This window comes from Embiotoca jacksoni, unplaced genomic scaffold, assembly GCF_022577435.1.
Source record: "Embiotoca jacksoni isolate LCO1_2020_lvr unplaced genomic scaffold, fEmbJac1.0.p SCAF_15, whole genome shotgun sequence".
In the NCBI taxonomy this organism is placed as follows: Eukaryota; Metazoa; Chordata; class Actinopteri; family Embiotocidae; genus Embiotoca; species Embiotoca jacksoni.
The window spans coordinates 5,470,022-5,484,883 of NW_027185285.1; the positions used below are offsets into that span (position 1 = coordinate 5,470,022).

The 14,862-nt window shown below is 42.1% G+C and overlaps 1 protein-coding gene across 3 annotated transcripts in view; it reads right to left on the reverse strand.

Moving 5' to 3' along the window:
* Nucleotides 1-11,076, reverse strand: part of LOC138197985 (ubiquitin carboxyl-terminal hydrolase 22) — a 28,406-nt gene extending 17,330 nt beyond the window's left edge. For 2 of the 3 annotated variants that reach the window (XM_069149070.1, XM_069149068.1), the window contains exons 1-2: nt 10,469-11,076; nt 9,338-9,370 (exon numbers count right to left, since the gene is read on the reverse strand). In XM_069149070.1, the coding sequence (XP_069005171.1) occupies nt 9,338-9,370; nt 10,469-10,588 (153 nt within the window). In that variant the 5' untranslated portion in view covers nt 10,589-11,076. The remainder of the gene's footprint in view (nt 1-9,337; nt 9,371-10,468) is intronic. The other variant, XM_069149069.1, reaches the window with a different exon arrangement.
* Between the last annotated feature and the right edge of the window lie 3,786 nt (nt 11,077-14,862).

Here is a 14,862-nt window from a genome sequence, read left to right on the forward strand (position 1 = left end):
AAGATGACTGAAGACCTCAACATCCACAGGCAGAATTTTAGATTTGTTTTATAATTAAAGTTTGTTTAGGAGCTTGTAGTTCCCAAAACAAAAGGACTTCAGGGCTTCCTGTACTGTTATAGCACTTACGTGCTGAGAAAAATGCTTTGGTGCTGTACCGAAGCCATTTGATTGTAGTCTCACTAAAAGGTTGGTTTTAACAATGTTTGGGGATTATTATTTCTACGGCAGACAATGCATTTTTAGAAGATCGTAGAGATAATAGTCAAACATTATGTAAAAATGGATCGTTTTTATTCTAACAACGGCTCACTACCCTCTGCTTAAGCCCTCAAGAAACCTAGAGAAACCCTGGACTTGCAGTATATACACTCTAAAATGTCTGGAAGCAGTCCTATTAGAATATTGTTCTTAGCTATACATAAATGCTTTGTGTTCCAATAAATTGTACGCTTTCAAACACATTTCCAAATGAACATTCTGTTGGTGTGACTTTTTCTTATCAAGATGCTTGTAATGCAAATTTTAGTTTGAAAGGGTGTGAAAAAAGATTAAACTTTCCATCCCTAATCCACATCTTATTTAGATACTAACGCTAACACCAATTGTGCTGCATATTTTCTGCGCAAAAGAGAGTGATTTTGACCAGAATAAAAGTGGTTACGTTGAGACCCGAATCTCTGCAGAAGTGGCTTGTCTGTGGGAGTGGGCGGAAATGGTTAGACATTCTGTCGGAGCAGGTGGGTGCAAGATTGAAATAACAGTCCCAAGCAGAACTATTGTTAGGACCATCCAACAGTAGGTACACGCGTGACTCACTTGTTCATTGATTTGCATCATAAAATGCTCGGGATGCGCGAGACATGGACCTCCAAATGCATGTTACCATTACAGTGCCACAGAGAGAGGCAGCAAAACTCACAGTCAGGTCTGTGTTATGGCAGGGCATTAGTAGGCATGGGCTAGATTGTGATGACACTGCAGTGGAGGGGATATTCAGGGTCGCGGACACTAAGCTCTGTTTTTATTCAAATTGGTCCGTTATCCAGCCGGCTCTGAAGGGACAGCACCGAAGCAGAGATGGGGAGCTTTTCCAAGAGGGATGAACGATGAGTGACGGACAGAAGGAGGAGGAGGAGAAACAAAATGTTTCCATCAACCAACAAGGCCGACATCTACAGCGGGATTTTTGAACTTTTAAGGTAGCGCTCGTGTCATCAGCAGGCAAAGAGAACAGGGGAGCACAAAGGAGATCAAAAACATTTTTAAAAAAAGGATAGATGCACTAGTGAAAGGTAAAAAGACCGGCCACACTTTGCAGAACCATAGCCGAGTTCAACTGAAAGCCTAAACGTGTGTCTTTAACTGCCTCTCTAAACCTATCCTACCAAAGCAGTGATGCCCTTAATCCCCATTCCTCCAATGCACCACAACACCAAGTGAAAAACATGAAACCCTGCCAATGCCACGCCTTGCCCTCACCCTCCCCTGCATCAACACCCCTTCAGGGGGCAGAAAATCTATCTCTCTTCTCTCCCTCTCACCATGGTTCACAGGCTGTCTATTCCTCATTGTCAGCAGTCCTGCATCTCTCTGCGCCCAGGGCTTTTAATGTTCTATTAGATCAGCTATTGATCAGCCGCTGGCTCAGATGACTGGAACAAGTGTTGGACAGGTAGCGAGCTCGTGTTCGTGCTGCGCTGGACTGCATCTCCCATCTGGGCTGCGCTCTTTTGAGGCCAGTTAGGCTGCACTCCTTGTGCAGGGAAATGACCCACCATTGTGCAATGCTGCTGATTGATGGAAGAACAGATTCAGAAAGGTATTAATGGAGTGAACAGATCTGCAATGCATCATTTACGTGATCATAAGATAGCATTTAATACTTCGTGGGTCCACTGATGCTACGAGTCATCAAAAACAAACCCTGGTCCAACGCTGATAAATCCTCCACTGTTCCAGATCTAGCTGCATACATATAAATCCACAAGTGCAATCCATGCCAGCCTCACACTCCTTTCTTCCCCTTCTGTTCTTAAATGTGCCTGCGTTATTCCTCCTTCGGCATTTAGGTTAACGCGTTCGTACATTCAAACATAGCCGGCACTGTGATGAGCCGTAACTGAGGAGGGAGAATGACGACAACAATTGTGATGTGGACAAAGTCTGGCTCTACTGAGCACGCTCTTGCTGCTGCAAAGAACCGAGCCGGGAGGTGGGGTGGGGGGGTGGGAGTCAATACAGAACAGAGAGCGCGCGGCCATACGAGAACAGTGACTCACCATGCTGCCGAACACTCATGAGCCTGTGCATGCTTCTCAACACACAAACGCTCCTCCATCAACAAAATTAACAATGGCTCACATGCATACTGCACACTACAAATATGCCTGAGAATACATACAGAATCTCTCCACAAACAAGCACAGCCACGCAGACACTGTCGGACATTTGTTGCGAGGCGCAGAGACACGCGTACGTACATACACACAGATTCTATATTTAATATGAAGAAGCCGGGGGAAGAAAACCGATGGTGAAGCTCCAGAGCCGTGCTGCCGACTGACCCCGTGGGGATGCAGCCTGTCAGTGCCTTGGCAGGATGATGTTGTAGCCCCCCACCCCCTCATCCCCACCCTCCAAACACACGATCTGCACATGACTGGCCTGCAATATGCACTCGCTGTAAGCTGCCCTGGAGACGTACACAATATGAATTGTATTCCATTGTCTTTTCACATCTGTCCTCCATCAGCTCATTGTAACCTCTGTTGACAATGACGTGCTGTGCGGTCGGTGTGTGAGAATGTATTCCCACCTCGTCCAAATGAGTCCTAGTTGTGGGAGACATGAGGGATTGCTGGAGTGTGTAGTTTAGCCTCATACTGTCACACAGTGCTATAAGGACATTATAGCTAAAACCCTAAGCCCCAGCCTATGGATTCTAGCTTCTTGCCATCTCCAGGAAAAGAAATAAAACTGAATAAATTCTGGACTGAGTCGCTCTCTATACTCAGAGGTTTGTTCACGTGAATGCAACTAAGATTACTCAATTAGGGAGAAGCAGTCCGTATTCTTTGTTGATTTAAGATTAAAGGATGCAGCAGAAAAAAGAAGAAAAAAAAAAGAAAAAAAACACGCAGCGGGATGCTGCATCTCCCCAAAAGTACAGTGAAATTTTTTTTTTTAGGCCACAATCTGGATTTTTAATTAGTTTCATCGTATTCAAAGCGGGTCTAGTAGAATACATACCAAACACAAATGGTTAGAAAACATGTATACAGCCTCAGAAAGTAACAGTGAATCATTGCAGATAGCCACATCGCACAAGAGCAACGATCCAACATTCATTAAATGCACCAGTAGATAAGCAAGGCTACAAAAAAATGTAATCCAAACACTGACAACGTGCATAGCGAGAGCACATCATGCATACGGCTGTGTGTTTGTGTTAGTCTGCACAGATGGTGAGCAGTCTAGCTCTAGGTTAACAAAAGGCTGCATGATCTGTCAAACCTTGCAGCTACCAAATGCCTCCAACCACACTGCTCCAACACAAATAACACACTTATTCACTCACTGGCACATCGAAGGGGGCGTGGGGGGGGGGGTGTCGGGGGGACTGCTCATGTGACTAACACCCACAGCACAGAGGCCCGGAATGGCCCCCCAGGACTCCAATATCATCAGACCACAGGGTTATTTCTTCTTTATCCCCACTGCACCAATTAGAGTCTACAAAGCCTTAAACATTACCTATAGGAAAATCTATAAGCACTACTAAATAGAGGCACAGTGAGGCTATTAGAGTAGCACAGAGTCTTTAAAAATGAGATTAGATCAAGTAAATCCAGTTAATACAATTATCTTGCAAGGGTCTAATGCCACAATCTTCATCTTTCTCACAAGGATAGAGAACCATTTCCAGACAGAAGTCCCTTCCCAAGAAAAGCTGCCATTTAGATCCAAGGTTTTAACAATAGGGAATAACCGAGTGTCTATACTAAAGGAGATTGATTGCCTTTTGGTTCTGGGCTTGGTCAGCCACTGGGGAGTGATTGACAGCTCATTAGCCAGATGGTGGTACGAAGGGAGGGCTGGACAGCAGCCTCATTGGCTGGCTCAGGCCGTGACCAGCATGCTTTGTAGCAGTGGTGCCTTTCCAACGCCCGTTGGTCAGTCAAATGAGAAGTCTCATTTCTGGTTGAAAGGGTGGGCAAAGAAAGGAAATGGTCAGTGGGAGGGAAAGATGGAAGAGGGAATCAGTCAAAGTGAAGTCTTCTAGCAACGACAAGCTGAGAGCAGAGCTGGGCACAGCTGACAGCGATGAGCTGCATCAAAACACTAAGTCATGCTCATTTCTGTGGAGGCACTAAACTGCCAAAATTAAATAAAGAAATAAAAGACTCCGTAAATGGAAACAAACAATGGAAAATTAAATGGGAAAGTAAATAAATAGGGGAACTGATGCAAAGATAACTAAATACAGAAGCACAATAAACAGAAATATCCATTCATGTAAAAAAAAAAAAAAAAAAAAAAAAAAAAAGCCTTTAATTATATTAAATAATTTATTGAGTCATTTATTGATTGTTTGAATTATTGATTATTTTGGCAGTTTCAGACCTCCATACTTTTGGTTCCTGCAAACTCCAATATTCAAATTAACTGAGACTCATTGCAAAACACTGACCTCTAAAAACCTACTGTGTATAAAAGATGGACAACATGACAGCTCCCCAAAAGTAAAGCCAAAATATCTCAATCGCTGCCTGATATATGGGCAGGACCTCCGTGCCCCCCCCCCCCCCCCCCCCCCCACCACCACCACCTATCACTACTGCACAGACGGTGGTTCCGAATAACGAGCGCAACATGGCAGTGTTCCTATCTGTGATATTTCAGCTTCACTTTTGTACAGAGGGAGGAGGTGAAGAGGTGTTGTTCATCTTTTTGTAAAGTCTGTGGCACGTCTGTTCCAGTAATTTGTGCTATAAAATAAGACGCTGAATAGATATACGGGTCGACATTCTCTGTGGCTGAACATTTGGGAGGCAAATAGCATGCAAACGGTACACCACAAGGTGACACACCAGGCCCACCATTACTCTGGGAAGAATTTACAAACCTTCTGCCATTTGTTTAGTCTGAGTCAAGAAGCCAAAGCCACGGAGACTGACAGGCCAAAAGCCACATAAGACAAGACCTAGGAGAGACCGAGAGCATTCAGCCATAGAGGAAACAGGCCTGGATGAGGGCCAGAAAACAACATCTGACATCACCAAACCCACAGCGTTGTCTGCGACGAAGTGGAATGAGAAAACAGGACAGAGAAGAAAGAGAGGAAAATGAAAAGATTAGAGGCTTGGCAATGAATTTCTCAGTATCCAAGAATTCAGATTGAAACCTCTCTAAAAAGGAAATTATATTTTAGTATGGTAGTTTAACACTGCAGCCCATGTTTTCTGTCATTTTAACAACTAAAATAATATGATTATTAAAAGATAAACAGTACCAGCAGCTATTTTTCACACAAATCTAAAGGGATAATCAAGAGGCAACATTAATCACGGGCTGAACTGGTTTTACAAATAGAAAAAAAAAAACTGAAAAGTAAGGAAAAAGAAGAAGCAGCAGCGTGGGAGTGAGCGCAGAAGAGGAACAAGCAAGCGCTATGAAGAGTGTAGGAATAGATCCCAGTGCTACAAACGTATGCTGATGAGTCAGGGAGCAAGCCTGTGATGTGATGGAGACAGATCTGACAAAGAGATCTGCTCAGAGCACAGAAATCAGCTGCTCTCTGGGATGGGATGGGATGGGATGGGATGGGCCGGGATGGGCCGGGATGGGCCGTGCTTGTGTGCTTGTGTGCTTGTGTGTGTGTGCGCTTGTGTGTGTGTGCTTGTGTGTGTGTGTGTGTGCTTGTGCGTGTGCTTGTGTGTGTGTGTGTGCGCGCGTGAGTCTCAAATGAAAGACCAGGAGGGGGGAAGGAGCGACGTAAATGTGTCATCCTTGAAGATATATGCATCTTACCACTGAAATTCACAGCAAAATCTACCCAATGATTTCTCTCTCATCTTCCCTCATCACAAGCAGAAAGGGGGTTTGCACTTGTGGGACGGGGGAGGGGTTATGGTTTCTCTGATTATATATGACTGATCGAAACTAGAAAATAAAAGCCGAGCTCAGTCGACTCTCTAATCATGACCTTTTACCCCTTTAATCAAAGTGACAGGAAATTCTTCAAAGCAGTTATTGCTGTAAAAAGATTTCCAGCCCACCCTGCTTTTATCTCATGCAATTTCCACTCGACCAAAAGGTAAACACTCTGGTTTAACTGAATCACACAGTCCTGCATTGTGACAGTCTTTTAGTAGAGCAGTAAGGTAAATGGAATCCATCCTGGATCACGCTATCCCCTCCACCACCATGGCCATTCACAAACTTTAAATTATAAATATGACTGGAGTTGAGGCCTTCAGTTGATTTCAATCTAAAGAGGATGAATTTAGCTGTTAAAAGCAAGGTTATGTTTCCGTACACAGGATGCTTTGACATCTTTCTGTCCAAGTCTGCTTAAATGGCATTTAGATATCTGGGGAATATTAATCTCATTGAAGAGAGGAACTGCTCAAACAAAGACACCGAGGCTCACGTGCTGTACCCAACAAATAAACCCACTGAGCTCAAAATATCACACCTTGGGAGAAAGAAAAGAGTAGTAGATCAGAACAATAGTTTCTCTTCTGTAACCTGAAACAGGGACATTTTGTCTCTAAACTGGGTGTAGCCCCTCTGGCCACCTGGCACGGCCAAACGAGACCTTTCGACGAAGCACAGAATATAACGAAGCACAGAAGCACTAAAGAAAATAATGTGAGAGTTATTATTCTAGAATTAATCCCCACTTTCACTTTGCTGTTTGCAAAGTGAAAATACAACTGCATACTTGTTTGTTCTTGCCATCGTGAGGCATCTTTAATACACTGCTTAATTTGAATTTAATCGATTTTTTGAATGATTTAAATATAGTTTATGTCTGTGCACGGAGGACAATGAAGACATGGTCTGACAGGCCTGATGAAGACCACAATAATAACAAATTTGTCACCAAGTTAAATCTCAAATTTATAGCCGACATTTATGTGTCAGTTGCGGAGTGCACAGTCGGCACACACTCACACACTGTGTCAGGGTAAACATACATGTTCATGAGGTTAATGGGGCATTCCCTCTAAAACCAATATGCTGAAAGAATTATTATCCTGATGCCACCAAAATTAAAGACAGCGATTCTCAGGCCACACTGCGTCCCGACGTCTCTCCTGCAAACTCCTAAATCTGACATTCTGTCAGCTATTTGTCAGTAGGTGACAGATTTCCCACCTGTGTTCCTGCACATCGCCAGGGAATTTATTTTAGCTCAAGGTAGAGGATGAAAGGTTGCAAGAAGGATGCAGAGCAAAGACTACAGAAAAGGAAAAAAGGGGAAAAAAAAAAAAAAAAGAAATGAGGAAAACAGAAGAGCTGAGAAACGGCAATTAAGGAGACAAGGCAGTGGCTAATGAAATCAAGTCACTAACTGACAATGTCTTTCAACTTCCCACTGTGCAGAAGGTGCCTCTTTTAATGTTCAGTCTTTGCCAGTGTTGTAAGATGAATATGCAGTAAGCAGGGCAGTGACCAGCTTTTGTCTAATCAACAATTCAAGCATTCAGAGTGCGCCTCAATGCCATTGTCATCTATTCAGTGAATGATGTTGCCACAGCAAGGACAGATGCTGGTTTTATCTGCTCCACAATGTTCAGATAACAGGATCTGATTGTTAAAAGAGTCTTGGCCATCTAGCACATAACTCAAGGCTGAACAATAATGCCTCGCCTCACCTCGTGAGAATACACCGCCTGCACCACCAGAGCCGCATGACACCTGCTCTGCATGTCACATTAGTTGGAAGGCAAAGAGGCTCAGTGCGGAGGGTGAGGCACAAGACTCCTACATAAACATAGTCCATCCATCCTGGGCTAAAATTAGGCAGGAGAGGTAACAACTTCCGTTTGCCATTGTTACTTTTACAGCCACCTGTACATCATCATCATAAATGTTAGACATCTGTTACAAAACATGCAAAGCTAAAACAATGGGCTTTGTCAGTCATGCGTAAACATAAATGGAATATTTCTCTACCGGTTGTAGTTGCGTTTACAATGTCAGAAATACAGCATGGCCTGCTGCTAGTTATGTATGAATACTTCATGATTCCAAGGCCATCGGTGTATTGTGATTCCAGCTTGGCTCCACCCACTTATCACCAACGTAAATTCGGGTCTGGTAATACTTAAAAATGTTCAAAAAAAAAAACTAAAAAGTTTCAATGTGAAACTGTCACATATTCTTGAGGACTACGAGAGCGAGCAGGCTTCAGACCTGGAGGACGACTGTTCACGCAGCGTGCCACCAAGTACGGAGATGGTTGGGGTTTGGTAGAAAAACAGTGACGAGAAACTTCACCGTCCCCATCACATTTGCCGCTGTGTTTGTTTTAACATGGCAGAGACATAAAGACTTTTTGTAAGCGTAAGAGGCTTTCAAAACAGATACAGAAATGTTTCTCCCAAAAGTAAAAGACCAGCCAGGTTTGCAACAGCTAAAAACGGCCAGGGTGAGAGAGATGGGCTATACAAAACACATCTGATGAATCTTATTTTTGTGACTGCATAGAGACCGACTTCAGCTCCTATCGACTGCATTCTTGTCAGGTAGAGCGTGTTCAAGAAGACGGTTAAAATGTACCTTCATTAAATGCTAATCAAATTGTTGCAGTGTCACCCACTACATCGTCCGACAACCTTTTAGGGCCGTCTCATATTTTGATTTCCGATGCCCTCTTGCAGTTTTTTTGTTTGTTTTGTTTTGTTATTCTGTTGTACTTTACGCTGTAAAAAGAATTAAAAACGACAAGATAAATGCCGTGCTCACACTAAAGCATGTCACTATCACACTGCGTAAGCATATTTGCCCCGACGTGCCCAAAAGGTAAACCGAGCGATTGCTTTCGGTTGTTCTGCTCAGTCCACCCTCTCTCTCCAGGTAAGTCTTCTGGCTGTAACAGCGCATCACAGCGGATACAAAGACGGGGCCCGATTCTTCCCGCTACGTTGGTTTACATCTAATATTCAGTCCATTAAATGAAGAGGCACTGAGGCGGGCGGGCGGGTGAGCGGGGAGGAGGAGAGAGAGAGAGAGAGAGAGAGAGAGAAAGCAAGCCAGCTCTTTATTCATCTGAACTACCTGCATTATGTCAGTGAAGAAGAGGAGGGGATAAGCATCAACTCACCAGCTCCGTCCATCCTGCATCACTCTGAAGCACCTATTTTATCACAACGACATAAAAAATGTATGACATATACATAAGAGAAGCATGGATTTCTTGTGAGCAAGCAAGCAAACAAACAAACAAACAAACAAAACACACTGTTTTGTTAAACCGCAAAATTAAACAAAAAAAAATATTTCAACGTGAGCATTATGGCATTAAAAACCAAACAGAAACAGAAAAGTTGACAAAAAAAAAAAAAAAAAAAAAAAAAAAGAAAGTGAAAGGGTGGGAAAGTAACAGAAACTGCAACGCGGTACAGTGATGACATCACATCGTAGAGAGAGAGAGAGCTACTCGGGAGCTGTGGAGGCCGAGCAGGTGTGGGATGAGCCCAACAAGAAATGGGCACCCAAAAAAAATTTAAAAAAATAAATAAAAATTTATAAAAAAAAAAAAAATGCAATCAGCAGAAGCCCCAGCATTCAAACTCTTGGGTGAAATGACCGGGCCCGAAGAAGCATTGTGACCCGGGATGCTGAAGAAGAAGAAGAAGAAGCGGTATTGTGTGGACCCGGTGTGTGTGTGTGTGTGTGTGTGTGTGTGTGTGTGTGTGTGTGTGTGTGTGTGTGTGTGTGGAGAAGACACAATGGTGTGTTCACGTTCACCACAACTCTCCAAAAAAAAAAAACTCAAGTTAAGTCACCCAGCTAACCGCTCAGCCAAGCTAGCCGAAAGACTCACGGCCAACAAAAAAAAAAAACAAAGAAAAAAAAAAAAAAAGGTTAAATGGTCGTTGCTTTACTTAATAATAATAATAATAATAATAATAAAATAAATAATAATAATAAAAAAAAACCTGGAAAGAAGCAACCAGTCTCCGCAGTTCACCAAAGCGCTAGCTAACTTACCGGTGATAACCTAGCTGGGCTAACCGTAAGAAGACCACAGGAAGCACAAAGCTTCAGTAAAAGATGTTGTTTTTTTGTTGTTGTTGTTGTTGTTTAAGCAGTAACAGTGATCGTGTTTCACGTGGGACGTCAAATCTCCCCCCACACACACCCCCCCAAAAAAAAAAAAAAAAAAAACCACCCATGATTTCACCTGTTTCTGAAGCTAACGTGTGTGTTTTGTTGTTTTTTTTTTTTTTACCTTGCGTCTCCGGGTCTCAGCAGTCCCGCTCCAGACAAAGCACTGGTATATGACTCGGAGGTTTTGTTTCCAGTTGTCCACCTTATAACCGTTCACGTGGGAGCACCCGGCCGGACTCATGACAGACAAAACATGCAGTTCGGGTTTGCGAGGCGACGGCGGAAAGTCTCCCGGATCATTCGCTCGGCTAGGCTAGGCTAAGCGCGAACCGTCTCGTCCCGAGGAAAAAAAAAAAAAAATGGGGTTTCCGTTTGGAAAACGGGGACAATCGGTGTAGTATCCGAAACGCTCCTCGGGCATCTGACACACAACAACAACAACAAAAAACACACACAAAAAAAAACACGGTCTTTGGATGAACTGGCTCGAAATCTGTTCATGTAGTCATCTGACGGAATTATCACTCCGCTGGAAAAAAAATTTTTTTTTGTTTTTTTTTTTTTTTGTTGCTGTTTTGACAGTTGTCTTTTTGTTGTTGTTGTTGTTGTTGTTTGTTTGTTTTTTTTCCTTTAACGTTAGCTCCACTTCCACTCTTCGCGATTAAGTTAGCTTTCCTTTCTCTGTGTTAGCCTGCTAACACTCCAAACTACAGCTTCGACAATGCCCGCCCGGCGTGCGCCGTGATTTGCCAACGCGGGGCGGTGACGTCACCGCGTTCGCGTTTCCGCACGTTTGGGTGCGCTTGGTTTGTAAACCCGGCTTATCCCGTGTGGCTGGATTTTTTTTTTTTTTTTTTTTTTTTTTTTTTTTATTTAAACCAACTGGCTGCGCGGATGACGTTGCCCTGACAAAAACACCTCCCACCCAGGGTAGTCGGGAATATATAACCGATCCAAAAATTTACAACAACGTTATTCTGAATGGTGCAAACTATATCTATGGGTAAACGGTTATGCTTCTTCTGAGATATTATTCAGTTGTTATTGCCTTTACATTATGTCAACCATTTTTAAATACTGCTTTTGAGCGATGTCCTCTTTCTCATAGATGCACATACTTGATATTTACGCTTCATTTATGTTGTCGTGTCTATTTTTAAACGCAATTTAATTGTGTGACATCTAAATGAACTAATGAATACATTTCAATTTGAACATCTGCAAAAAAAATTCCCTGTAGTTATTGGAGGGTATTCCTACTGTACAGTGAAACCCTTTTAGATAAATCAATTAAAGCCTGCCACCTAGTGGTTATATGATGTATGTGTGTAGTGTGTACTTGAAGCACATAAAACTCAACTTCAGTCAACTTGGTTCCATGAATATGACAACATAGATGGATATAAGTATGTCAAAGGAACAACGGCACATACAAGCTTCTCTGGCCATAAGACCTCACATGCTGTATGTCAGTTAGGACTGATGTGAAGGCAAGACCATTAGTGTCAACTCTTCACCTGCACAGGGCTAAATATTACAAATGTAAATCTCTGTGTAATTAAATGCAGCAGTTGATTTTAGTATGAATATGAATAAGTGATTGCACAATGAGGAATACTGGCTCCCAACATTTAAAAGTGATACATGCCTAAAGGCATGACTAACTCGAGTTCAGAACACCTCCTGTTATAACATTTAATGAGGTCTGAACAGAAACCTGCAATTGAATGAAGAGTCTATTTGTAACTACAAGGGTCATACTGCAAGGCAGGCATTGTCAACAAGACAACAATGAGGCATAGGATTGCTGTGGGGCCTTTAACAAAATTAATTTAGTTTTAGAAAGTAACAATAATGGGTCCTACCACAATGAAAACTAGTGGTAGCAGGCTAAATTAGTATAGAATGATGTTGCCTGTTGTAGTGGGATGGGTGGTGGAAGTAGTTGTAAAAGGTTCGATGTGGACCTAAGAGGACGAAGACTCGGAGCAAGCAGCTGGTCTGAGTTTAATTTGCATTGTTCTTCTCAGGTTAGTCCTACTCCAACACAAGAACACCCCCCCCACACACACACACACACACACACACACACCCTCACCCACCCCCACCTCCCCGAAAGGAAAAAAAAAAAAACATCTTTCTTGTGGAATAGAGTATTAAATTAAGTGTAAGTCCTTCATTTTTCACTTGGGGGCAGCATAAGTATTCATCTGAATAGAAAAATGTTGACCTCTCATGAAGTACATTTTCCACTATTGAAGTTTTTAAATGGTATTCTCTGTTTTTAAAAAACATCAATTCAGTCATTTAATAATATATCCACTTTTAGGAGTGTTCTACTTAATTATAAATACGTTTTTGGAGAGGTCTGTAGAAGTCTGCTTTTTCCCCATCATGTAAAACATCTCTTACTTTGTTCTGTGCAGAAAATGTTGGAGTTTGACAATGACTGCAGTGTATTAAAGCATAATGCATCCGTATTATTGCCCATTGCATGTTTTCACTGTGACTTTTGAGAACACACTTTTTTTTATCATCAACGGTCGCTTGTCCGGGCATGGCAGAAAAACTGACCCAACAGGTTTGTCTAGACAGAAGAGTTAATATGTCTCAGATGATACTGTTTATCATAGACGGGTGGAGACACAAATGAACATGTTCTTGTCTAAGAGGTTTTAGTGACAGGCCCTCAGCATATTGGTGGAAAGCTCCCTAACAAGATTCTCCCAGCAAGGGAACAGCATGTTCCGAGGGAGTCCGGTGTTTTTTTTTTTAATCAAAACTGGGGGATCTTCTCAGTTGTCTACAGTGTATAGCATTAAATAAAAAATATACAATAAGATGACAGGTACATAACTTATAACATAAATTACAATGCTGAGTGAACGTGTTAATGTAATCTTTTTTCATGACTCAAATATTAATGGCATTTAACATTAATAGAGTCCCTCATCTGGAATGGATTTTTTATTTTTTTTTAAGATGCAAGCACACATACACCCATAAACAAATTAAGTGCTTATCTTGCAAACATTCATAACCGTTTTTATGCCGAGCTTAATTGATTGATTTGTACAGGCAATAAAGATACTGTTCAAAGCCAGCATGACTCCCATCCAGCAAAAACACCAGCTGTAATGCAATTAGGTCACCAAAGAGGCCCGTGAAAACCAGTATATTGTAGAGGCTCTGTGGAACTGAGCTTGCTTTCTAGGAAATAGGATTGCCCTTGTAGACACTGATGAGTATGAGTTATTATTTAATGTGTTTTTTGATATGATGTCACCTTTGGAAATTAAAAAAAACAACTGACAGAAAGTTTCTGCAGCAAAGTTTTAAATTGTGCCTCAACTGACCAAACACATGGGAAAAAGTGGATGGATGGAGGGAGAATTTAGGTACTGAGTGTGGAAGAGTGCAGGTCAAGGCACTCTGAATTTCCCAGAAAATGGGCTCTGTCACGACTCTTGCTTTATTTCACTCACAGGATTTCATGACCAAATTACCTCAAATATGCATGACTAGGAGGCATTGTTCTTAAAATTTTGGAATGAATTTTTATCAGCAGCTCACTGGGTACTTTTTTTTGGTACACATAAAGACGGTTAAGAGAAATCTCTTTCCAAGAAGCTTAATGGACTCTGGACTCACATGATCAGAATACAGTTCCTATCAACCAAAAGTTCTGTTATGAAAGAGCAATTAATTGGTAACATCCCTGAATGTTCTATATTGGATAGGAAAGTTTGTCTTGTTGGAAAAATATCAACTTTATTGACACGGCTTCAGTGACTGACTGGGTTAAGATTAGATCCCAGATTAGCAGACAGGACATCTGCATCCTGCCAGCTCTCTGCCTGAGATGCTGGGAGATGACACATCTGTTGGAAACTGTCAGCTGCCCTTTCACGTCATTACAGAGGCTGGATGGGGGCAAGGCAAGCCACTGGAGAGTGCTATGGTTCAACTGGAAGTGTTCTAGTGTCACCCAGGCCCAAAAGTTATCCATAACTCCCTTGTACCTTATAAAGCACAAGTTTACCTTGTGCAGCACGAGATGTTCCCCAGAAAGACGACAGTGTTTAACTTCTGGAGTTCATACATGGGACTGTTTGCCCTTGTTGGTCATGTGGAGTATGATGAAAATAGTTTTTCATCGAAAAATTTGAAAAATTCTGAGAAGAAAATAGACAAATATTGGCATGCAGCTTTTCTGTGTAAGCAGGCTTTCTTCTGCTGAGATTGTTAATCAAAATAAAGGACACGTCGACTGCAGACTTTCCCTGACAACACAGAAGAACAGATGAATGAATTTATATTGAAGGCAGTGGTGCTTCAGTATAAATAGAAACTGAGGAGGATTAATACAGCATATATACAGAGCATAATAGTAAATAGCAAACTTCAGTCAACCCTGTACCTCCACCTGCTGTTGATAAGATGAACTAAGTATGGAATAGTGTGAGTTGAATTTAAATCAATACATTTCCCCGAATGGCACCTGAGGCCCACTGT